Here is a 26,108-nt window from a genome sequence, read left to right as displayed (position 1 = left end):
GAACTCTGGCAGACAGCTAGGCTAAGCCATAGTCCGATAGGTCTCTCCTCTCACTCCAGTTGGGTTGCTGGTGAGTGTGGTTTGAGGGAGGGTGGGGAATGAAGAAAAAAAGAAAATATTTTCTTGGGGCATGCCTGACACCAGCTCCAGTGCTCACACAGGCACAGCTGTGAGACAGCTCTTCTTGTTGGGCTTGGACAATCTGGTCCCTGAGGAGACAACAGTGTGAACTGATGGAAGGACTCAGCAGAAAAAACAAACTCAGCCACAGTCAGCTGTGTCTTTCCCTTACTAACAAATCAAACAAAATTAAGAAGCAAAAGCGAGAAAACATAAAACTCCTTAGCTGGGGTTCAGCTGAGTCCTATGACCTCAGCCCTGTCCATGCCAAAAGTATTCTCTCCTTGTCTCCCAAGCAGCCCCTCAGCTCCTGTGTCACAGGAGAGGACCCATGTTTGCTGGGGCCCAAGTTGACTGCCTGCAACCTGTCACACCTTGGTTATAACACGTTTATTTCTGTCCACACAGGGAAGAAGAAACCGTATTATAACAGGGTTTCCCAGTTCCACGAGGGGCCTGATTTTCCTCTAATTGGTGTCAATCAGATATAATGGTGGAAAGCATTGGTGTACACTGCACAGCCATCAAATAATAAATGTTGATCACTGTTATTCTATTCTAGATTTGAAACAGCAATCTAGAGCCGAAAAGCACCCTTTCCCACTGCCAATTCCTTGAGCAATCCACGGCCACCCTCAAGTAAGGTTTCTGTTTTTATAATCTCTCTGCAGCAAACATCTGTAGAGGCTGGTACTGCCAGAGCCCTGCTTCAAGGAGATGGTACCTGATGTGTGGTCCACAGACTAAGCTCAGTGAAATCTGGTGTTAATCAGAGTATGGAGTTACACCACAGTCTATGAGAATCTGGCTCCTTCTTTTAGGCTTTCCTTAGATAATCTGACTCACAGATACGCTGCAGGGTATATGAACTCCAGATACTATTCCCTGCACAGCTCATTTTATCATGTCTTATCCTATGGGCAGAATGATTCAAATCAAGTAAACCAATTCAAACCAAGTAAATCATTTTAGTTTACAATCTAGAGAAGGTGGAGTCAGGGAGGGGCTTTCTCTCCTCCTCTTGCTATATTAAATGCATTGAAAGAGTCTGACTGTCTCTTGGTGCTATCACATTCAATCAGGTTACAAAAATGGTGAGGTTGAGAAATTTTTTTTTTTGTTTAAATTTGCTGCCAACACACTGTGGAGGTAAAAGAGTAAATCTCCCACTGTGCTTGGATAGATTTATTTCTGCACGATTACTCTCAGTACTGTTTATGCTTTGAAAAGCTGGGCTTTTTCATATTTATGTTTCAAGTAGTTCAGAAAATGTGTTTTCTAAAAACTGACCTGATGGATTACAGTTTTCTGGTGATTAGTGTACATTTTTGAAATGTGAATATGTCTCTCTTTTTTAATTCTCTCTCTTTAGACAACTTACACGGACAAAGGAGAAAAGGTAAGAATACAATTGCATGGAATGGGTTTATATTCCCTCCAGCGAAAGACTGGTACTGTTACTGCAACACTGATCATATTAATTTCTTATTCATTGATTGCCAGGTAGGATTAAAAGCAAAAAGGCACTCCAGTTTTATAGTGTTGAAACACTGCTTATATGTATAGTTTTCCTTCTCTGTAAATTGCAATTAATGATGCAAATCCTTTTTCTTCACTTTTTTGGGGAGGGAGGAAGGAGAAATGTAAGAGTAGTGACATTTACCAAGGAAAATCTAACTCTTCCAAGTCTAAACATAAGCATGCTTTATTGTATTATTTCTCACTAATGACTCTAAATATATTTTCAAAACTTTTTTTCAAATTTAAAGCATTTTAAAAAAATACTGATACATACAGCAAAATTATGTTTTGTTGCTAAATACTATACCACATAACACAGATTTATTTTATATATTTTATGCAAAGTACATGCACAAATAATTAACAGTGATTAAAAATGACAATACAGAAGACAGCAGATGTCAAATCATAGGCAAGGAAGAAAAGCTGTTTATTAAAGTAGTGTTTGACCAAATAATGTTATGAAATACTCCAAATAAATTTGTTAAACTCCCAAACTGTAATTTGGACCCACATTTGAAGTTGGGTAAGAGCTTTCCTCAATGAGAATTAATCTTTAACGTAACAAGGTTAACAAACTCATACTGGATCCAAACAATTGTGCAGGTTGTTTGAACTGTGGCACAAATTCTATTTTCCATTATTCTCTGCAACCCGTCCCCATTACAATCTGCGTAACTCAGAGCAGAATTTGACCCGTTGGCTTGATTCTGTTCTCATTTGAACAGATTTTACATGTGACTTAATTGACTTAAGTGAAAGCACTCCTGATTTGCAAGGCTGGGAGAACAGAATCAGGTCTAGCAGTGACAGACAAAGCAATGACTGAATGGATTGGCTGCTGTGTGTTCTTCACTCCACAGAGGACCCCAAAATATTATTTTCCAGAATCATGAGGGGAAAGTACCCCACTGTAAATTATTCATGGAATTTTTTTCCAGCTTTGCTCCTTCCTGGCTTGTGAATATTTTAGTAGCACCTTCCTCACCCACACTGGAATTTTTCCTCTAGAGCATGCTTTTAGGGTGCTGTGATTTGATCCAGCCAGGCCATATTGACCTTGACGACTGGCACCCAGATATTATAAATAAGCTTTTGGTGACTTTGTTTTTAGACAAATTACTGTTGAATATTTAGAAGAAAAATTAATTGTTTTGCTTGAAATGTATAACACCCCCCCCCCCAAGCTTTTCAAAGTCCCATGTTCTGGGGGTCAACGCCCAGTGACCATCAGAGCTCTGTAAGGGCTCCTCAGAAACCCTGTGAGGTGGGAGTGCCTCAAATTATTTGCAACCCGGCAAAACTGGTTAATTTCAGATATCCTGTGTGTATATTTTATCAAATCCTAGTCTTAGATTTGTGCTTTCCCTGGTTTTATTATTTCAAATGCTAAATGTGCAGTCACAACATGTTTCTCTAACTCAGCAGTTCTCAAACTGTGGGTCGGGACCTCAAAGTGGGTCATGTTTAAATGGGGGTCACCAGGGCTGGCGTTAGACTTGCTGGGGCCCGGGGATGAAACCCGAGCCCCACTGCATCAGCCCTGGGTGGCGGGGCTCAGGTTATAGGCCCCCAACCTGGGGCTGAAGCCCTTGGGCTTTGCCCCCCCCGCTTGGGATGGTGGGGCTTGGGCAGGCTCAGGCTTCGGTCCCCCCTCCTGGAGTCATGTAGTAATTTTTCTGTCTGAAGGGGGTCATGGTGCAATGAAGTTTGAGAACCCCTGATCTAAACCAATCTAAGGATGGCTTAGATGTACTCATTGCTCCTTGCTAAAATAGAGACCGTGTCAGCTTGAAAGTGTTGCATGAAGATGACATTAAAGTGAGACCCAAAACCCAGTATATTCATATTAACTCTTCTTCATTCCATTTAGCCCGAAGGAGGCAAATTTCTCCACTTCCACTCTCTCACATTCTGGGTTGGAAATGCTAAGCAGGTATGTAGATAAAAGTCACGTGTGTGCCTGTGAGGTCTCGGGGTTGGATCATTCTTGTGCACTATCCCTGTGTGAAGAATAGGGGCATACGGTAATCTGCCTTTGTGATTGGCTGTGAGGAGGGGCGGGTCTGCCATGTGATACCTGGATGGTCCTAGGGATCTGCATTCAATTAAAATTCCATCAGTGGCTGGCTCTGGTGATCTTGCGCAGATGGAGGTGTTTCAGCACTTTTGCTCAGTGGAATGTTCTTCAAGGATGGTCTTTGGACCATTATTATGCAACAGTGCTGTTTACACTGCAGACAGGGCATATTTGTGTGGTCAGGCATGGAAACATTTGTCTTCCTAAGTTAGTGGACATTCAGAAAATCCAAAATAAATGAAAATATGAAATCCCAGAAGAGATTTGCAGTGGCACATGTTTAATATAAAACAAAAACATAGTTCCTGCTGCTTCCCTGACCATGTCCCCATCTCCAGGCCTTTGTGAGTCATTTAGATGGAGGCAGTATGTAGCAGTCTTGTTTGCAAAGAGATAAGGTATCAGTCTTAGCTGATTGGACCGGCAGATATATCATTCCATGTTAAAAGGACACTGACAAGTTAAAATCCCTCTATTTTAAAAACCTGATTTTTTTTTTAGTGACATCTTAGATTAATGGAAAGAATATTAAAAAGTTCATTTACATTTCATCATTCATTGTATTCACTTTTTCACTTCCATCCAGTTTGGAAAAGGGTAGTCCATTTCACTCACATTTATACTCCGCTACTAATCGGTTTCTCTTTCTACTTCTCCTCCATGAGCATGATGTTGCAATGTTTGGGTTGCAACTAAAAAGGGAAAACGTTCCTTTAAAAATGTCAGGGACCCTTTTCTTTTGTTGTTAGACGTTGTAAGAATGCAGTATGGCCTACCCCTTTTGCTGCCAGAGCCCTTTTCATGTCATTTACAGCAAGGTTTGCAGTGTGGGGTTGATTTTTTTCTCTTCCAGCAAAGTGAGTAAGCTCATGTAGCAGGTGTAGGAAAGTATTAAAATATGCAGTGACTCACTGCAGACTGTTGGAAAGACTCAGCAGAAAACCACAGTCACCGTCAGCAGGGTCCTTCCCTCAGGGGGGATTGTTTATAGCAGGGGTTCACAACCTTTTTCTTTCTGAGCCTCCCCCCCTCGCTATAAAAACTCCACGGCCCACCTGTGCCTCAGTAACTGCTTTTCTGCCTATAAAAGCCAGGGCAGGTGTGAGAGGGAAACAAGCAGGGCAGTTGCCTGGGGTCCCACGCCACAGGGGTCCGTGTGAAGGTACATTGCTCAGGCTTCGGCTTCATCCCCAGGTGGCAGGGCTCAGGGCGCTGGGCTTCAGACCTATGAAGTGGGGCTTTGGCTTTCTATGCTGGTTGGGCCGCAGTGAATCTAATGCCGGCCCTGCTTGGCGGACCCCCCTGAAACCTGCTCACAGCCCCCCAGTGGCCCCGGACCCACTGGTTTATACAAGAAAACAGAACAAGTTAACTTAATCAGACAAAGAATCCCAAACCCAACTGCGACCTGTGACCACTGCCTATGGAGCCCAAGATTCTGCCTCTCAGACAGTCACTCTTGTGCAAGGGGAGTGGGACACCGAGCTGGACTGAATCCCTTGTTTACCAGGGACCAGGCAGTGCCCTTGTCTTCTGCTACATGCGCAAAGGGATCTCTAATTCATAATGTACATGTACAAAGGGCTACTTGGCAGACTGGGACATCAGACCCTTAGCAGTCTCTGCATGCAAGTGCTTGCTTGTGAGTGAATGAGGGTTGTGTAGGTGATTAGAGGGTGCAGAAGGAGCATCCCCAAGGCTATCCAGAGTGTTACTCACCACCGCCTGGACAGTTGCTCAACCTCTTTTGAGTTAGCTGGTGGCTTCTGCCTCCCTGGGACTCAGCACTAGCCTTACGCCCACCCTGCAGGAGAAGCAACAGTTCTGAACCGAAACAGCTGCTCCGCACTCAGGCTGTGCTCTGCTGCCCCAGTCACACCCACAACTCCGCCCCATCCTCCCCTTTTCCCATCCTCCTCGTCCTTGCTCGTGGCTGCTGGCCTAGACGAGCTGTGCTGAGCATGACACCGCACACAGCTGCTGCCTTCTCGTTGTGTGGTGTGTGCCCAGCTGAGCCGGTTCTCTGACCCACTGCCCCATAAGGGTTTGTAGGCTCAAGCTTCTAGTCATGTTAATGTTCATGGTGCCAAGTCACCTGTCAGCCACTGTATCCTGTGACGTGCCATCACATTATCTAGCTGGAGACCCAGCCACTAAGGGGGCAGCCTGGTGCTTGGACAGCCTAAGTCAGGCCCTGAAAAGCAAGAGAGTGAATGGGGCTGTGTCTAGCATGGTGGAGCTTTGCACAGTACGGAAACACTTGATTTGAACCTGTGAAAGAGCTGGGTTCATTGTGGGACCCCTACAACATTTTGAATGGAAGTGTGGACCCTGTTGGAAATCTTAGATATAGTCGCAGCCCTCCGGGGGTCCACAGACCACAGGCTGAAAACTGCTGTGGTATGCTTGCAGTGCATAGTTATCCCCTTCAGATGCACAAACAAAGACTTGCTTGTGCAATGTTAGAGGCCCATATGGAGAGGGAAGTTTGATTTTTTTAGGACCATATTTCAGATCATTCAACAGCTGGATCATATTGTACATGAGCTGTTCACTAGAGAATGGGGCCAGTAGGTGACGCTGAAAAGCTGTCTGTGCTTTGGGCAGTGCTAGTCTGGATATGAGTGTTACCAGAAAATAGTCCTTTCCTTTAACTCTAACATGTTTTCATGTATTTCAAAGGCTGCCTCGTTTTATTGTAACAAAATGGGATTTGAAGAACTGGCCTATAAGGGCTTGGAAACTGGCAGCAGAGAAGTGGTGTCTCATGTAATAAAGCAGGATAAGGTAAGCTTGTGAAGAAAGCTTTAAGGCACTATATAAAGAATAATGTCACTACTCTGGTAGCGGATCAGGGGATAATGAAGTGTTGTTTTCGGTCAGGTAAATCATGGGAGAGAAGAGATGATTTCTAGTGGTCTCAGCACCAGACTAGGAACTGGGAACTTCAGTCCTTCACATAGACTCCCTATTAGTTTGGGCAAGTGATGTAACCCATGTGCCCCAGTGGTGTCACATGGCCAGCTGAGGGGCTGAGTGATATGCTTGGTCTTTTTGTCTGGGCAAAGGTAGGCGGGTCACATCTGAATTCCAGCTTCTCACATTTTGTGGCATTAAAATAAACTGCATCAAAGTCCTTGAAGCCATTTGGAATCACCCATTAGCGTGGTGATGTCCTGTGAGGCAATGCACCTCTTACATCTGCTTCCTCAACTGGAACTGAGGCAAAAGGCTCAGTTTCAGGTCCAAGAACTGACATTTTTACAATTTTCTGATCATTGGCCCAAAATAAACGGAGAACAAAAAGGGACTTTCTAATCTCCAGTTTCTCTGAGGCCAGTCCTGCATCCTTTCCTTGCCTGTCCCCAGACAAAACTACTGATTTCAATGGGAGTTTTGCTTGAGTCAGGACTGCAGGACTGAGTCTAAGTCAGAAACAGAGCAATGCGAAACATCTTGGGATTTTTTAAACTAGAGCTGGATGAATATTGCATAAGAGCATTCATTAGCATTTATGCAAATAAAAACACATACATATCTTCAGTTTACCTATTAGGGTCCAATCCTGCAAACCCTCTGCTCAGATCTCCCACTGACCTTATCTGACAGTAAATAACATATAATATTCTGCTTAATTCTCAGATCATATTTGTCCTCTCATCTGCTCTCAACCCTGAAAACGAAGGTAAATGAAAATGATCATCAGGGATGATAAAGGACTGCAGGCAGCTGAACCTCCTGGAGTGTAATCTGCACAGGGAACACTACTGAAGGCTACAGCGACTAGACCTCCCCCATCTTTCCTATCATGGAGCCATTTATTATCCTGTCCTGCTGGGACTGTGTGCGGAAAGTAATAAGGGGGCAGGAGCTATTTTCTCCTGTTTACTGTTTATAAATCCCTGTTCACTAGAACCTAAAGAACCCAGCCACGAGCAGCAGCTCCCTTTGGAGCAGATCCGGGCTCTTAGGGAAAGGGAGGGGTTCTAACTTGTGTGGCTGGAAATCCTGCCCTTATGAAGCAGTCTCTTCTCGGGCCTTGGGTTACCAGGGGAGGCTCTTGAGAGTGGGCATTCTTTGCCTACCCTGGTTTAGGGAGGATACAGTGTGATCTTTACCTGACAGTGTGAGCTAGCTCTGAACAGGCCTTTAAGTGACAGTTCAAGCTCATACTGTATCTTACAAATGGCACCATGGCTGTGAATTGGGACAGAATTTTGTCATTTCACAAATCCAGTTGATACTTTTACTGGGTTACCACTTCTTTAGTCTTCGGACCTGCTCTGATCCTCCCTGAAGTCCAAGATGTGGCTGAATCTGTTCTCAAGACTAACCCAGGCCAATCCATTACCTATTCACTCCCTTTGCGTACACGTGCAATTCTCCCACCGACCAATAAAATGGGAAACTTTGAAAACTCTTTCACATGCTGCTACATCTAATCAGGAGGAAGGAGCTGTTGATGCAAGGCAGAGCAGCGAGCCAGAGGCAAGCAGTCCAGCGCACTAAGCTCCATGCGTGGTCTGTCAGGCACTGCAAATGAAAAGTCCCTCGGGTCACTCACACACACACACATTGTCTTTCTCTTTGCACAGAAATGGGAAAGCACTTGGTGAAGCATGGAGATGGTGTAAAAGACATTGCATTTGAAGTCGAGGATTGCGACTTCATTGTGCAGGTAAATGATATAATCAAAGAACCATAAAAAGGCAAGGCTGGAAGGGACCTCAGGAAGTCATCTACTCCCCCTGTGCTGAGGCAGGACCAAATACTGAAGTGTCCAAGCCAGTTCAATTTAACATCTCCAGGTCTTGCAGGGTTAAGTACTCCATGTAGATAGTGTCAGTTTAACCACTTACAAAGTACAAGAGTCTCTCCTGCCCATATGCAAAATTGCAGCAACTGCACTGAAGCAAATGTTGACACTGGGGAAACACCGAACGTGATGCACTGTAGTTTCCCTCTACTGGGACGTGAACTTGCCTTGAAGTGCGGTTCTGCTCTGAAAAGTGACTCCACGGAGACAGCATTGGGAGGTTCCATGTGTGCTGTGTCTCAATTGCTCCATAAGAAATTCACATAATTTACTATAAAGGATGGGTTTTTTGCCTAACTCCCAGCTTTGCAACTGCCCCCTAGGATCAGACAGTCAATCCAGGGTCTTTCCGGTTTGTGCGTTGTCCCCACCAATATTGTAGAATTAGATGCTATATGTCTTCTCCTGAAGCATCCAGCATTGGCCAGTACTGGAGACAGATGAGCAGGCTTGATAGGTCTGCTCTAGCATGGCAGTTCTTACCGTCTTCTGTTCTCTTTCACAGAAAGCTAAAGAGCGTGGGGCAGTGATAGTGAAAGAGCCCTGGGTAGAGGAAGACAAATCTGGAAGAGTGAAATTTGCAATCATCCAGACGGTAAGCCTGAGGAAAGAGTTGTCTCTGTTCCATGGACTGTAACATCGTGGGCTGCAGGGGTGGGGGCTGCAAGATCACTAATCACACTCACAAGTGGAAAGGGAAATCGAGCGGCTACATGGGCACTTTCCATCAAATGCTGCAGAACTGAGCTTCCGGGCCCCAATTCCAGGCTCCAGCACTGCCCCTCTATTGTGGCTCAGATTGAGTGGCTGGTGTGCTTCAGCTGTTGTGGGCTTTTCAGCAACCCACTGGTGTCTATAGGTAGCCACTGTAAGTTAGAACAACCCTGGGGCTGCTCTCGTTTATGGTGAGGCTGTGCCAGCCCCTGGAGCAGTCCAGAATCCTGGAGGTGGCATAAATTCACCTTTGCCTGCTCCCTTTCAGCAGAGCATCCGGCTCTCTCACTCTTCTGAATATATGACTAACTTGAGGAAAAATGCAGGCTAAACTGAGTTCCCCAGCTACAGGTCAATGGAGGCCCATGTAGTTGCCTACATCCCCGCTCAGGAACACCTCCGCTACAGGAACCTAGTGTCACATGGGAAATTTCAAATTATGCAATGACTTCTTTGGAACCTGCACAGTGAATATTTAGCAAGCATCTGCAGTCTCTGCAGCCAGCACCTTGAGTTAGCGTAGACTTTTCTAGTATTCTAAATTCTCTGGGCTACTTCCTGCTCAGACCGAGTACCACATTCCCTACCACATGTAGGGGGTCAAAATTGGACCCCTGCTCCTGAAAGCAACAGGCGCTGGTAAGCACTTGGGCATCAGAGGGTTCCGCCCCTTGCATTGTCCTACAGTGAGCCAGCAGTCATGCCTGGTGAACCTGAAAGGGTTCCAAATTCAGGTTGGATTTGATAAGACTCCAATAGCTTGGCAGTTCCTCTGAACTTCTTTGGTCTGCAAATCTGAGGATTGGCTGCCTTGTCAGATTTCCAGCCCCTGCATTTCCCATCCTGATCAGAAACAGCATCTGAATGGCCTCTCTCACTAGTAGTGAGGAGTTGGGAGGGAAAGAAGCTCATTGGACCACTTCAGAACCACACCAAGGTGCAAGTTACGTTTTAGAACTAGGCGCAGATCCAGGTGCTTATTGAACAGTTATTGGATTATCTCAGAATCCTTGGAGAGGAACAATATTTGTAATGTTACCCATTTTCTCCCCTCCCAGTATGGAGACACGACGCACACATTAATAGAAAATCTTAACTACAAAGGTCTCTTCTTACCTGGCTTTGAGCCTCCTCTCTTCAAAGATCCACTGTTACCAAAGCTGTAAGTACAGGGCCTGATCTAGCAGTTCTTACTTATACAAAACTCCCACTGGCTCTGCTGAGTAAGGAATGCAGGGTCAGGTCCTCAGATCATAGTGGTGAAATGTTCAGAGGCTGGGCTGTCTGTATGCAATAGATGTGAGCTCTAGCTAGACCTGTGCTTAACTCAGGCATTGTGCTTTGCATGGTCTCTTGCAAACGTCTTCTGTTTTTCCTCTATTTGAAGTCTGTCACCTCCCGGTTATGCTTGCAGTTTCAGTCTCAGATGCACCTGAAAACTCAAAAGTGAAACTTGGTCAAAACTTAAGATGGGCCTTGTAATGGAATGCTAAAAGGTCTTATATCGTTCAGCCACTAGATGACGCCACAGCAATACCTTAACACAGGCTAGCTATAAAAACTCAATGGCCCACCTGTGTCACAACAACAATATAAAAGCCAGGGCTGGCATTAGGGGGTAGCAAGCAGGGCAATTGTCCGGGGCCCCATGCCACAGGGGGCCACACAAAGCTAAGTTACTCAGGCTTCTGCTTCAGCCCTGGGCAACGGGGCTCAGGGCCTCGGGCTTCAGCCCTGCAGAGCAGGGCTTAGGCTGTCTGCCCTGGGCCCAGTGAGTCTAACCCTGGTCCTGCTTGCGGCCCCCCAGGGGACCCCTGGTTGAGAACTACTGCATTAAAGGATCTTCTGGATGACACATCTCTGGTGTACCTCCCTGAGAAGGGGGCTCTGTAGCCAGGCTAAGTCTGGTGCAGGAACCTGACCTGCTAGTAGTAGCCCTGCAACCTACTGTGTACAAGGTGTGCATGACAGGCCTGACCCGCACAATTCACAGCTGGCTCTGGATCACAACCCCAACCCAAACGTGTAGGGTGTCTAGATGCAGGGTTTGGTTTGACTCATTTAAGAGACAGGGAACAGTTGCAAAATTGAGAACCCTGTTTGGCTGCTAACCCCTTCCCTCAATGCTCAGCCACTAGGGGATGACATGATCACACATGTGAGCAACCAACCAACAGTGATGTGTACACAGGACAGTACATTACACTGCAAGCAGTTATGCTCGTACCCAAGTATGGGGCCAGGAGGGAATTTCCCCTGGGGATTATTGGCGGAGAGTTTTAGTTGTGTTTTATCTCTTTGGCACAGAGCGGGAGTTGTGTGTTAGGAGCAGATGAGCATACCTCCATGGGACCTTGGTTCCTTCTCACTGGTGCCTGTTTTGATGCCACTGGTTGTATTTTAAGAGCTGTGTCACTACATACATAAATGCCAGCTGCTTTTTGAATGAAAACTGACCTGGTCTTTCTTTCCCAGACCAAGTGGCAAGCTGAGTTTCATTGACCATGTGGTGGGGAACCAGCCAGATCTTCACATGGTCCCTGTGGCAGAATGGTGAGAACTGTAGCAGTTAGAAAAAGCCGCTCAAGCAATTCTCTCTGTTAACACCACTGTTCAGAAATTTATGTCGATGTTTAATGTTCTATTTATTTTATTAACTCTGCTGACTTGCTGACAGGACACTTTGCACAAGGTTCAGTTCTCTTAGGGAAGTATACTCTGGCTTCCATGGGAGCAGGGCTGTATTCCAACATGGTGCTCAAGAGGGCAAGGGCCAGCCAATGTGCTGTGGGATTAAGGGGAGTGCTATCCACTGGCTAGAGTCACAACCAGCCCCCCACGTCTACTATATGCACTGGTCTGGAGCCTACATGGATCTCTTTCAGAGGAACACCAGTGAACATCCACTGCTGCACCTCCATTCCCGTCTCATGGGATCCTACTTGGGCAGGCAGGATTTGGGCAGCAGAAGAGGCATTTGGCAGCTTTCTTGACCTTTCCCGGTGATGTCCAGGGCAGAATTTGATCCTTGGTCAGAACTAGTGTAGTGGCTCCCTTCTTTGGGTCTGGTTGATTTTAGGATGATTGGATCATATATCCAAAGCTTCATACTGCAGTCACTGTCTGTATGCAACCCCTGTCGAAGATAGCGACTACAGGATCCCTAATGCAGATACAAGGAGAAAAATACGCTTTCCATGCGTGTAGCTCAAGTCCCTACGTTTTGAAACATGAGCTTGTTTAACTCTGAGTCAGCAGAATTTAATTTTTACAGGGGTGGTGGTAGCACAAATATCTGGGATGGGAGGAGTTAAGAACATGGCTCTGGATATACTGCACTACATTACATGCCTACTGGCTGACAGTGCTGCACATTATGGAAAACCTGTCATCACCATGTCAGTTTAAATGCTACAAAAGCTGAATTCTACATAATACCTCTCTCTTCTATAGTGTGCGTAGATCTCAGAGTGCTTCACAATCTTTAATGTGTTTATCCTCACAACACCTGTGTGAGGCAGGCAGTGCTAGTGTTTCCATTGTACAGGTGGGAAACGGAGGCACAGAAAGACCTTAAAGGCCTGATCTACACAGTGCTGGCAAAGCGCACTAGAGAGGTGTGATTTGTAAAGCACTCGAACTGCCCTAAGTAGACCCAGCTGTTGTGGTCTAAAAGGAACCTAGTTCATGTTAACGTAGTCCTGTGTTAACATGTGAACTAGGTACATTTTATAGCACGCCTGCAGAATCTATAGGGGATCATTAGAGAGCAACACTTTAGCGTGCTTTAAATTCACACCCCTCTGGCATGCTGTGCCGCACCGTGTAGACAAAGCCTACGGGAGTAGCCTGAGGTCATGCAGGAAGCCTGTGGTGGAGTGGGGAATTGAACATAGATTTCCCATCTCCTAGGGTAGTGCCCTGATGTATTTGGCTCATTTATTTCTGAGCTGGCTGCATATGTCAGAAGATATTCTAAAGAAAAAAGGTAAATTATAGTGTAAATGAAGTAAAACTCCTTTATAAACCTGAATCATGTAGAGGAACAAACAGCCATTGACAGAGTGATTCAAAGAAAGACAGTCACCTGAGGAAACCATGGAAAGTGATTCCCAGCATAACACAGCAAGTTGCCAAAAGACCCCTCGCCACCCCAAATTCCTGAGAGAGTTAAAACAAAGTATACTGTGTGAGTTTATTTACTCAGCAAAGACCATTATCAGGTGATGTAGCCAGAGGACTTGAGTCAGTCACATGTAAAGCCACTGAAGTCAGTAGAAAGAAAAGGAGTACTTGTGGCACCTTAGAGACTAACAAATTTATTTGAGTATAAGCTTTCGTGAGCTACAGCTCACTTCATCGGATGCATTCAGTGGAAAATACAGTGGGGAGATTTATATACATAGAGAACACGAAACAATGGGTGTTACCATACACACTGTAACGAGAGTGATCACTTAAGGCGAGCTATTACCAGCAGGAGAGTGGGGGAAAAACCTTTTGTAGTGATAGTCAAGGTAGGCCATTTCCAGGAGTTGACAAGAACGCCTGAGGAACAGTGTGGGGTGGGGGGGAATAAACATGGGGAAATAGTTTTACTTTGTGTAATGACACATCCACTCCCAGTCTTTATTCAAGCCTAAGTTAATTGTATCCAGTTTGCAAATTAATTCCAATTCAGCAGTCTCTCATTGGAGTCTGTTTTTGAAGTTTTTTTGTTGAAGAATTGCAACTTTTAGGTCTGTAATCGAGTGACCAAAGAGATTGAAGTGTTCTCTGACTGGTTTTTGAATGTTATAGTTCTTGACATCTGATTTGTGTCCATTTATTCTTTTACGTAGAGACTGTCCAGTTTGACCAGTGTACATGGCAGAGGGGCATTGCTGGCACATGATGGCATATATCACATTGGTGGATGTGCAGGTGAACGAGCCTCTGATAGTGTGGCTGATGTGATTAGGCCCTATGATGGTGTCCCCTGAATAGATATGTGGACACAGTTGGCAACAGGCTTTGTTGCAAGGATAGGTTCCTGGGTTAGTGGTTCTGTTGTGTGGTGTGTGGTTGCTGGTGAGTATTTGCTTCAGGTTGGGGGGCTGTCTGTAAGCAAGGACTGGCCTGTCTCGCAAGATCTGTGAGAGTGGTGTGTCGTCCTTCAGGATAGGTTGTAGATCCCTGATGATATGTTGGAGAGGTTTTAGTTGGGGGCTGAAGGTGATGGCTAGTGGCATTCTGTTATTTTCTTTGTTGGGCCTGTGCTGTAGTAGGTGACTTCTGGGTACTCTTCTGGCTCTGTCAATCTGTTTCTTCACTTCAGCACGTGGGTATTGTAGTTGTAAGAATGCTTGATAGAGATCTTGTAGGTGTTTGTCTCTGTCTGAGGGGTTGGGGCAAATGCGGTTGTATCGTAGAGCTTGGCTGTAGACAATGGATTGTGTGGTGTGGTCTGGATGAAAGCTGGAGGCATGTAGGTAGGAATAGTGGTCAGTAGGTTTCTGGTATAGGGTGGTGTTTATGTGACCATCGCTTATTAGCACCATAGTGTCCAGGAAGTGGATCTCCTGTGTGGACTGATCCAGGCTGAGGTTGATGGTGGGAGGGAAATTGTTGAAATCATGGTGGAATTCCTCAAGGGCTTCTTTTCCATGGGTCCGGATGATGAAGATGTCATCAATGTAGCGCAAGTAGAGTAGGGGCATTAGGGGACGAGAGCTGAGGAAGCGTTGTTCTAAGTCAGTAGAGTTACAGCAAAAGGCAGAGTGAGTGTAAATGAAAATTATTTCGAGTGGGTCCAGTTCAGCTCTGCCAGAAGATGATGCCCATTAATTTCAAGAGGTGAGATGACGCGGTGGCAAGGATGTGTTGTCCTGTGCATCTGCAGGCATTCAACTGCTCATGCCCTGTTAAAGTGGAAGGGAGCTTCATGGGTTAACCCTGGCAAATGAAGGTGAAATTATCTTCTTTACTTTATTAATCTAGTGATAGAAACTCATCAGCGCTGAAGTCCACAGTTCTTAGAAGCTATGAGTTGGCTTAAGGGGGAATGAAATCTGCCTTTTGTTCCCGGTCAGGTATCACAAGAACCTTCTGTTTCATCGGTTCTGGTCTGTGGATGATAAACAACTGCACACAGAGTTCAGTGCCCTCCGTTCCATTGTGGTCGCCAACTACGAAGAGACCATAAAAATGCCCATAAACGAGCCAGCGATGGGCAAGAAAAAATCCCAGATTCAGGTAAATACTCATGAAACTTGGGTCTCAATATCAAGATTGTTATTTCCCCATAGGCCTGTGGTCATGCACAGCGCTTCACACAGAAATAACAGATGCAAGCTGCTCAGAGCCAGGACCTAATTTCAGGATCCAGGAGGGCTCATGAGTCAGTGCCCGCTTATTACACTAGATGGCAATGTCTCACTGAAGTTATATCTGGGTTAAAATCTGCAGTTATGATCCAAAAAGTGACTCTGAGAAAAGAGCCTTTTCTTATTCAACAGATCTGTTGTAACAGAGGGAGGGACTGTTAGACAAACAGGGAAGCTGCTTGCACTCAGTCTAAGTTTGCTGTCCTAATACCCATATCTAGCCCTCTTATTTCACTAGTAAAACACCCGTGAGTTTAATTTTCCATTTTGTGGAAGGACTGGAGGCAAGGCCTTGGTTTGAGCTGCGACTGCTTTTGCTTCTTTTGTTTTTAACCATAAAAGCAACTTAGAAAATACTCAACAGTTGAACCAGAGCCAAAAAAATTCCTGCACTAATGGTGTGTGTTTGTTTCTTGATAGGAATATGTTGAATATTATGGAGGAGCTGGGGTCCAGCACATTGCTCTGAATACCCCTGACATTGTTACTGCTGTAAGTCTGACAATTTAATGCTGCTAATGAGTAAAAATAAAAAAAGAAATCCAGTATGCTGCACAAACTTTTTAAGTCACTGTATGTGGCAATGCCCTTAATTTTCTCTGAGCTACCGCGCAGTGAGCAAAACAGGCCAGTTCGCCGCTTACACAGAGCTAACCTGTGAGAGCTAAAGTTTTTAAAGCTGTATACATGGGGCTTGCTTAACTTCTTCAGCAGTGGTGGCTCACAGAACAACCCACTAACTCTCCTTTGTCGTATGGCTGCAGAGATGTTAACCATCCACTGCACATTGAATTGTCTCTTGCAACATGTGTTAACTCCTTATGCTTAACAATCCGTTCCATGGTCCGTTTAGCGGTGACACTCTGAGGACCTTTCCCAGACCTGATGAAGAGCTCTGGGTAAGCTCGGAAGCTTGTCTCTTTCACCAATGGAAGTTGGTCCAATAAAAGATATTACCTCACCCAGCTTCCCTCTCTAGTTATTTTGCATGACTTTTGTGCATTCTCCTACCCCAACCAGCACAAGAGACACACCCATCTCTTCGGTGGCTCTATATGAAAGGAGTTTGATGGGTCTCAGCTCAGTGTCCACATCACAAAAACCCCACCACAATTGACACTACCTGTCCCCCTTGTCAGCAACCACAGCAGAGGGGCCAAAGACTGACTGGGCCACGAGGATTTGCCCTTTGAAGTGGTACATCCAGGTCAAGATTGAGGCAGATTGGCAGCGGGATTTGTGGAGGATGCTCATGTTACCACTGCACATGCTGTACTTGTCTGTTTATACAGATAGGATTAGAAACGCCAGGCCTGTCAATCTGACCTCTTTCACCAGCACTAAGTTGTCTCTCGCTTTCTCTCACACACACAGAGTTGTTGGGATATTAAGCACTCAAACACACAGAGTCTTGTTGGAAGACCACAGGCTAACTCCTGATGCCATCTGTCCTGTCCATCTAGGACTCAAATCAGATGGACTAGAGGAGAGGAGTCTTAGTGTAACCCAGGTTTCAGAGTAACAGCCGCGTTAGTCTGTATTCGCAAAAAGAAACGGAGTACTTGTGGCACCTTAGAGACTAACCAATTTATTTGAGCATGAGCTTTCGTGAGCTACAGCTCACTTCATCGGATGCATACTGTGGAAACGGCAGAAGACATTATATACACAGAGACCATGAAACAATATCTCCTCCCACCCCACTCTCCTGCTTGTAATAGCTTATCTAAAGTGATCATCAAGTTGGGCCATTTCCAGCACAAATCCAGGTTTTCTCACCCTCTGCCCCCCCCCCCCCCCCACACACACACAGACTCACTCTCCTGCTGGTAATAGCCCATCCAAAGTGACCACTCTCTTTAAAATGTGTATGATAATCAAGGTGGGCCATTTCCAGCACAAATCCAGGTTCTCTCACCCCCCCACCCCCCTCCAAAAACCACACACACAAACTCACTCTCCTGCTGGTAATAGCTCATCCAAAGCGACCACTCTCCCTACAATGTGCATGATAATCACGGTGGGCCATTTCCAGCATAAATCCAAGTTTAACCAGAACGACGGGGAAGGGGGGCGGGGGAGGGGGTAGAAAAAAACAAGGGGAAATAGGCTACCTTGCATAATGACTTAGCCACTCCCAGTCTCTATTTAAGCCTAAATTAATAGTATCCAATTTGCAAATGAATTCCAATTCAGAGGTTTCTCGCTGGAGTCTGGATTTGAAGTTTTTTTGTTGTAAGATAGCGACCTTCATGTCTGTGATTGCGTGACCAGAGAGATTGAAGTGTTCTCCGACTGGTTTATGAATGTTATAATTCTTGACATCTGATTTGTGTCCATTTATTCTTTTATGTAGAGACTGTCCAGTTTGACCAATGTAAATGGCAGAGGGGCATTGCTGGCACATGATGGCATATATCACATAGGTGGATGTGCAGGTGAACGAGCCTCTGATAGTGTGGCTGATGTTATTAGGCCCTATGATGGTGTCCCCTGAATAGATATGTGGGCACAGTTGGCAACGGGCTTTGTTGCAAGGATAGGTTCCTGGGCTAGTGGTTCTGTTGTGTGGTATGTGGTTGTTGGTGAGTATTTGCTTCAGGTTGGGGGGCTGTCTGTAGGCAAGGACTGGCCTGTCTCCCAAGATTTGTGAGAGTGTTGGGTCATCCTTCAGGATAGGTTGTAGATCCTTAATAATAGTGTAACCCACACACCTCCTGGATGTGGCGTTCTGTCGCATCTAGTGGCACTGAGGCCATGTAGAGAGAGATTAATGAGTCTGCTACAGCCTTAGCTAACATTCGTGTGGCTTTTAGCTCATGCAGTAGAGTCTCATACACTGAGGTCCCAGGTTCGATCTGGCCCACCGATGATCGGGGTCTGTCAGGGTTACGTTAGCATCAATTAATTTCTTGCCGTGTATCTCTCTCTGTTTCCAGGAATTCAGCAGACTTCTACTGTGACCTTTTAACTCTTTCCCCTTTAAAACGGGTCTGGCTTTTCCCGTTCATTATTTAATGACATGGAAGTGCTGCTGTAAGGGTAGGTTCTGTTACAGCAGCCATGGAGGCAGCCAGATAGATAGTGGTTGTTTATTGCGTGAATGAGTGCTAACCTAGGAGGGTTGCACATGGACTGGTTTGCATCGGGAGCTGCCATCAGGATCTCTATGCTGCATGGGCTCCACTTGACCTGCTTCTGAGCTCCTCGCACCAGCTACTGGCATTTCCTGACCCAGCGGCAGCTTTGCTGCTCTGAGTGGGACCATGCTTTAGCCAGTAGGGTGGGAAAGGGGGTGAGCGAAAGAACCACTTGAATGAATCTCACTCTTGTGTTACAGGTCACAAACCTGAAACAACGGGGCATGGAGTTTATGACGGTTCCATCCACTTACTACCAGCAACTGCGAGAGAAGCTGAAATCTGCCAAAATCAAGGTTAAGGAAAACATCGACAAACTGGAGGTCAGCCTGGTTCTCAAGGTGTATGCAGACAAAACAATGCAATCTCTGGCATTTCAATAACACTTTCCAATCTGGAGGGTCCCAAACAGCTCTGCAGACTGCGATCTCTTCCCTCACCACTCGAGCTGGGTGGGATTTTATCAATAACCTTTTTGTTTCTGGAACATGCCAATGTGCCAAAACTGAAACTGTTCATGAAAATTAATCTGTTTCAATGATAATTTTGTCAGGAAGGTTTCTCAGGTCCAGGATGGGTGGAGGGAGAGACAGCCCCACCCCATTTGGAACAGGGACTTGAGCCTTGGTCTCCCAGATCCCATGTGAATGCCCTAATCACTAGGATAATTGGCTATTCTGGGGTATGGAGTGTCTCAAACTCTCCCCAAAAAAACAAGCTTAAAACCTCTAAATTTTTCATGAAAACAAATTCTTGTTTTCTGTACTCACCACTAGAACGCAGTCACTCCCAGAGACAGATTGTGACCATTGCTTTAACAACCCAGTGACATGACAATCATTTAGGAAGGAAGGAAGTAGAGAGTAATGCATCCACCTGAAACTTCAGATGGAATTTTGGATAACCACAACATAACGCCACAGATTGGCATTTGACCAGAACGTTATTGTCTTTAAATCATAACCTCTAAAGATCCTAATGCCACAGAATTCCAGATATTCCAACTCGAGCAGCTCTGATGCAGACCAGACATCAAAAAACTTTTCACAATATTGCTGAAAGATTCTAGTGGATTTAGGGGGTTATTTAGCACCAGCTTCCAGCTTCTCAACAATTCTCCAAACAATCGGTTTTATTGTTTTTCTTTCCAAGGAACTGAAAATCTTAGTTGACTTCGATGAGAAAGGATACCTGCTCCAGATCTTCACTAAACCCGTTCAGGATAGACCCACTGTCTTTCTGGAGGTCATACAGCGCCACAACCACCAGGTTTGTTGAGTGTTTGGGCTTGAGAGGTTCTTTTCTGGCTGATTTTAACTGAAAATGTTAAGATTTTTCATTATAATTTAAAAAAATGGAGCTATGCCAAAAAGCAGGGGTAGGCAGGAGCATTGCGCTCCCGGTCCCATTTTGACTGTTTCATGTCCCTGCGACCGCACAGGGATTTTGCTCTGAAATTCTTAAAGTTAAAGTTTTGAAAAATTAAAAAGCTGCTGCAGAGACTTGGTTCCTTAGACCAGCCACCCCAAAATGGCAGCTGCAAGCAGCCTGGTGGGATTTCCCGTGGGGCCTGTGAGCTGCCAAGCTTTTTAAGAGATGCCGCTGCTAAGCTGTTTTTACAAAAGAAACATTAAAAATCCAAGTTGCTCTTGGTTGACTGAACTCACAGCCTGAGCAGGCCAAGGTCCCTTAAGGATGTCTCGGTTGTTAACCAGGCTGCTGATGAAAAGCCTGATATTTGGCAGTCCCGGACCATGATTGTAATGGTATGAAATTCCAAAGGGTACTTACCCACTAAGCTCTTTCCTTCTGTCAAGGGTCAGTGCCTCACTCCTTCAGAGCACCGTGTAAGACAACAGACTGGGGAGACTTCCTCCCAATGGAGAAAATGGTCTGTTTCTGGACCTCAGTGGAGAATTCTCTTTATTGCTCTATTTGGTGCCTATACACGCTGGGTGGATATACCAGAAATAGAAAGAGAACCAGCTCCAGACCTAGCTAAGAGACTCTCCGGAGTTTACCTGCTCTAGTCCCTTGTCTCTCCAGAATTAGGTGCTTAATTTTATTATCATTCTGAGGTGGGAAGGAAAGGGGAGGCATTTTCATACATATGTCACAGAGTCGTATTCTTGATGGAGTCTTTGGTATGGCTTTGACACTATAAATAATGATTAGCAGCTTGCGTAGCACATTCCACCATCAAACTTCAATTCATTAATCCTCACAAGATTCCTGTGAGCTGCAATAGGTAAGCAGTAGCACCCTCAATCTATAGATGAGAGAAACTGAGGCACGGGAAGGTTAGATGACTTGCCTGTGACCACTGCAGTTGTCAATGGCAGAAGTTCCTGGCTTCAAGTCCCATTCTGTGTCCTTAGGGAAGGAAGTCCCATTGTATGTAAGTAAACCTCTTCTGGCTGCTTGGTTTACTCCTGAGACTCTGGAAATAACAAATTCACTTGCCATGTCCATATGCCAGTTAATGTTCTTTTCTTCCCATATGTAGGGATTTGGTGCTGGAAATTTCAAGTCTTTGTTTCAAGCTATAGAAGATGACCAGGATGCAAGAGGAAACCTTACCATACTAACAGCAGATGGAGAAACTAATTTAATCTAGAGCCTCTCAGCAAGAGATAGGCAGCAGACACAATAACATCCATATATGAAAGTGCCTATACATTTTTGTTAAAAATCTCCAATAATTTGGGTCATTAGCCGAACACTAAGCATATAAACCAAGGAAATTCACAGTTAAGCATGAGAGGCAGGTATAATAGGCCAGAGGTGGCTAAGCCTCCCCTAACCCAGGCTGTGGCCCTGCCCATGCTCCGCCCTGACGGCCCACCTCTCTCTCCCCTTCACCCTTGAAGCTTGTGGGGGCTCAGCTCAGAGTGGCCCGCGGTCAGGCCGGGCTGGCGCGGTGGGTCGGTTTGGGCCGGGCTGGCATGGCAGATTGGGCCGGTTTGGACAGGGCCGACACGTCGGGTCAGGTCCGGCCGGGTCGGTTCGGTTCGGGCTGGCCCGGCACGTCGCTGACTGGGCCAGCGCGTTGGGTCGGTTCAGGTTGGGCTGGTGCTTCAGGTTGGTTCGGGTCAGGCTGGGTCAGTGTGTTGGGTCAGGTCGGGCTGGGCATTGGGTCGATTCAGGTCAAGCGGGCGCATCAAGTTGGGCTGGCACATCGGGTCAGTTCGTGCTGGGCCGGCACGTCGGGTCAGTTCGGGCTGGGGGTCGGGTCAGGTTGGGCTGGGCCGGCGCGTCGGGTCAGGCTGGGCCAGTGCGTAGGGTTGGGCTGGGCCTGCATGTCGGGTCGGTTCAGGTCGGGCCAGCGCGTCGGGTCAGTTCAGGTTGGGCTGGCTCGTCAGGTCGGTTTGGGCTGGCATGTCGAGTCGGTTCGGGAAGGGCCGGCGCGTCGGGTCGCGTCGGGTCAGTTTGGGCTGGCGCATTGGGTCGGGTTGGGCCGGCACGTCGGGTTGGTTCAGGTCAGGCCGGCACATCGGGTCAGTTCAGGCTGGGCGTCGGGTCGGCATGTCGGGTCGGTTCGGGCTGGGCATCGGGTCTGGTCAGGCCGGCACATCGGGTCAGTTCAGGCTGGGCGTCGGGTCGGCACGTCGGGTCGGTTCGGGCTGGGCGTCGGGTCTGGTCAGGCCGGCACATCGGGTCAGTTCAGGCTGGGCGTCGGGTCGGTTCGGGCTGGGCGTTGGGTCTGGTCAGGCCGGCACGTCGGGTCACTTCGGGTTGGGCGTCAGGTTGGGTCAGGCCGGCACGTTGGGTCAGTTCGGGCTGGGCGTCGGGTCGGGTTGGGCTGGCACGTCGGGTCGATTCAGGTCAGGCCGGCACATCGGGTCAGTTCGGGCTGGGCATTGGGTCTGGTCAGGCAGGCACGTTGGGTCACTTCGGGTTGGGCGTCAGGTCGGGTCAGGCCGGCACGTTGGGTCAGTTCGGGCTGGGCGTCGGGTCGGGTTGGGTTGGCACGTCGGGTCGGTTTGGGCTGGGCGTCTGGCCGGGTTGGGCCGGGCTGGCGCGTCGGGTCAGGCTGGGTCGGCACGTCGGGTCGATTCGGGCTGGGCATCTGGCCGGGTTGGGCCGGGCCGGCGCATCGGGTCAGGCTGGGCCAGTGCGTAGGGTTGGGCTGGGCCTGCATGTCGGGTCGGTTCGGGACGGGCCAGCGCATCGGGTCGGGTCAGGTCGGGCTGGCGCGTCAGTTCGGGCTGGCGCATTGGGTCACTTTTGTCTGGGCTAGCGTGCCAGGCTGGGCTGGCATGTCAGGTTGCATTGGGTCGGTTCGGGCCAGGCCCGAGCGTTGGGTCGGCCAGTGGCTTGGAGCAGCTGGGGCAGGAAAGCCAGTGCTTGGGGCAGTTCAGCCAGGGCTCCTACGGCAACAGCGTGAGCCCTCGGGACTTTGGTGGGTAAAAGGGGCAGGGCCGTGGGCATAAGGGGCAGGGGGCTATGCTCCCCCAAGGGGGGGATTCACGTTCCACCAATGCAGTTACGTTTAAACTTAAAAGGATTCCAAATGTGATATGGTATGGCAACGTAATTAGGACAGTCCAACAACCTTAACTCTGCCCTCTACTGACGGAGGGGGAGGGGAGTTAAAAAAAATCAAATGGCTTTAAAATCAGTTTAATCCGATCTGGGGTGCTAAATACTAAAATGCCTTAATCATCACTACAGGGCAGTGTTCAGGTTTCTGCTGAGGAGGAATTTCAGTTATGAAGAATAACACAGAGAAACAACTATTAATCCTAATAAACTATTTGCATGTTGCATAAAGATTTCAGTGAATTTTAACTATAGAAAAGAGGGCAGAGTTAAGGTTTGGTGCCCTAACTGCATGTTATACCTTAGTTGTTCGGATTTCTTGTAAATTTAATCTTATCTGTGAATTTCCTGGGTTTCTAACACTTGGTTTTGGGATAATTACAACGTCCCTGTAATGCGGTTTAACGTAAACTGCCAATATATGCTCTCAACCTTAACTCCACTTTAATGTAGTTATTGTCTAATTAATTTTAATTCCTAAGCTAATTAACATGTACATTCTCAGAAAATGCGTTCTGTACTCAAAGGGTACGTGTGGTAACTTTGGGGAGAATGCAATGTATTGTCCATACATTATAAAGGGGTTGAATCCCTGCTTTAAGTGCAAAACTTAACTCAGCCTTTGTGGCAGAAATATTCTTTGAAGTCTCAATCTTCTGATGGGGATAAGAGCTAGGGAATGGGACTGATTGCCTTTTCTCCTGGGTCTCTCAATCAGCCCCTGGCTGCAATTAAACGTCATGCTCATAAAAGTGGATCCCTGTAACCAGCTCTGCAGTTAGTGTCCCCAGTTTCTAAGCCTCCGCAACACACATGCAAAGAAATACTGATGAGAGACAGAGGCCTGCCACTGATGCAGACTTCTACCAGAGTAGTGGCACCCAGATGGTGATATACACACATGGCCAAAAGAGCAGAACAAAGCCCATCTGTTTGCTAAAGAAACATCAAAAAATAAAACATCCCAGAATAAACTTGGCTCTGCTGACTCTTGGTCTGAAAGACTTAAAAGCAGCCTTAGGGGAGAGAGCCCAACCCCGGGTAAAATTTTCAAAAGTGCCAAGTACCTGAGAAACTGACGTCCCATTAAGAAAAGGAGTACTTGTGGCACCGCACCTCAGAGACTAACCAATTTATTTGAGCATGAGCTTTGGTGAGCTACAGCTCACTTCATCGGATGCATACCGTGGAAACTGCAGCAGACTTTATATACACACAGAGAATATGAAACAATACCTCCTCCCACCCCACTGTCCTGCTGGTAATAGCTTATCTAAAGTGAGCATCAGGTTGGGCCATTTCCAGCACAAATCCAGGTTTTCTCACCCTCCACCCCCCCCCCACAAATTCACTCTCCTGATGGTGATAGCCCATCCAAAGTGACAACTCTTTACACAATGTGCATGATAATCAAGTTGGGCCATTTCCTGCACAAATCCAGGTTCTCTCACCCCCCCCCCGCATACACACACAAACTCACTCTCCTGCTGGTAATAGCTCATCCAAACTGACCACTCTCCAAGTTTAAATCCAAGTTAAACCAGAACGTCTGGGGGGGGGGGTAGGAAAAAACAAGGGGAAATAGGCTACCTTGCATAATGACTTAGCCACTCCCAGTCTCTATTTAAGCCTAAATTAATAGTATCCAATTTGCAAATGAATTCCAATTCAGCAGTTTCTCGCTGGAGTCTGGATTTGAAGTTTTTTTGTTGTAAGATAGCGACCTTCATGTCTGTGATTGTGTGACCAGAGAGAACTTCAAATCCAGACTCCAGCGAGAAACTGCTGAATTGGAATTCATTTGCAAATTGGATACTATTAATTTAGGCTTAAATAGAGACTGGGAGTGGCTAAGTCATTATGCAAGGTAGCCTATTTCCCCTTGTTTTTTCCTACCCCCCCCCCCAGACGTTCTGGTTTAACTTGGATTTAAACTTGGAGAGTGGTCAGTTTGGATGAGCTATTACCAGCAGGAGAGTGAGTTTGTGTGTGTATGGGGGTGGGGGTGGGGGTGAGAAAATCAAGGTGGGCCATTTCCAGCACAAATCCAGGTTTTCTCACACACACCCCACCCCCATACACACACAAACTCACTCTCCTGCTGGTAATAGCTCATCCAAAGTGACCACTCTCCCTACAATGTGCATGATAATCAAGGTGGGCCATTTCCAGCACAAATCCAGGTTATCATGCACATTGTAGGGAGAGTGGTCATTTTGGATGAGCTATTACCAGCAGGATAGTGAGTTTGTGTGTGTGGTTTTTGGGAGGGGGGTGAGGGAACCTGGATTTGTGCAGGAAATGGCCCAACTTGATTATCATGCACATTGTGTAAAGAGTTGTCACTTTGGATGGGCTATCACCATCAGGAGAGTGAATTTGTGGGGGGGGGGGGTGGAGGGTGAGAAAACCTGGATTTGTGCTGGAAATGGCCCAACCTGATGCTCACTTTAGATAAGCTATTACCAGCAGGAGAGTGGGGTGGGAGGAGGTATTGTTTCATATTCTCTGTGTGTATATAAAGTCTGCTGCAGTTTCCACGGTATGCATCCGATGAAGTGAGCTGTAGCTCACGAAAGCTCATGCTCAAATAAATTGGTTAGTCTCTAAGGTGCCACAAGTACCCCTTTTCCTTTTGCGAATACAGACTAACATGGCTGTTACTCTGAAACCTGACATCCCATTGACTTGCAATAGGCTCTCAAGTACCTATCACTTTTGAAAATGTTACCATGTGGGTTGTGATACCAGGCCCCCGGCAAACCAGGCAGAACCAAGAACAGAGTCAGAGTCATGACTATGGGTGTTTT

General features: G+C 46.7%; 1 protein-coding gene across 1 annotated transcript; it reads left to right on the top strand.

Annotated features, from left to right (window-relative positions):
• The first annotated feature begins 1,133 nt into the window (after positions 1–1,133).
• Positions 1,134–23,912, top strand: HPD (4-hydroxyphenylpyruvate dioxygenase). Its single transcript, XM_084649328.1, has 14 exons — positions 1,134–1,214; positions 1,493–1,519; positions 3,515–3,577; positions 6,404–6,508; positions 7,364–7,406; positions 8,317–8,399; positions 9,043–9,132; positions 10,310–10,413; positions 11,727–11,804; positions 15,323–15,485; positions 16,037–16,108; positions 18,957–19,079; positions 19,909–20,025; positions 21,263–23,912. The coding sequence occupies exons 1-14, from the start codon at positions 1,212–1,214 to the stop codon at positions 21,371–21,373; spliced, it is 1,182 nt and encodes a 393-aa protein (XP_084505454.1). The 5' UTR covers positions 1,134–1,211; the 3' UTR covers positions 21,374–23,912.
• The last annotated feature ends 2,196 nt before the right edge of the window (positions 23,913–26,108 follow it).

The sequence above is a fragment of the Lepidochelys olivacea genome (genome assembly GCF_965140295.1).
Source record: "Lepidochelys olivacea isolate rLepOli2 genome assembly, chromosome: 15".
NCBI classification, from domain to species: Eukaryota; Metazoa; Chordata; order Testudines; family Cheloniidae; genus Lepidochelys; species Lepidochelys olivacea.
Note: the sequence above shows the minus strand (reverse complement) of the source record. Positions and strands in the feature narration are given on the sequence as shown.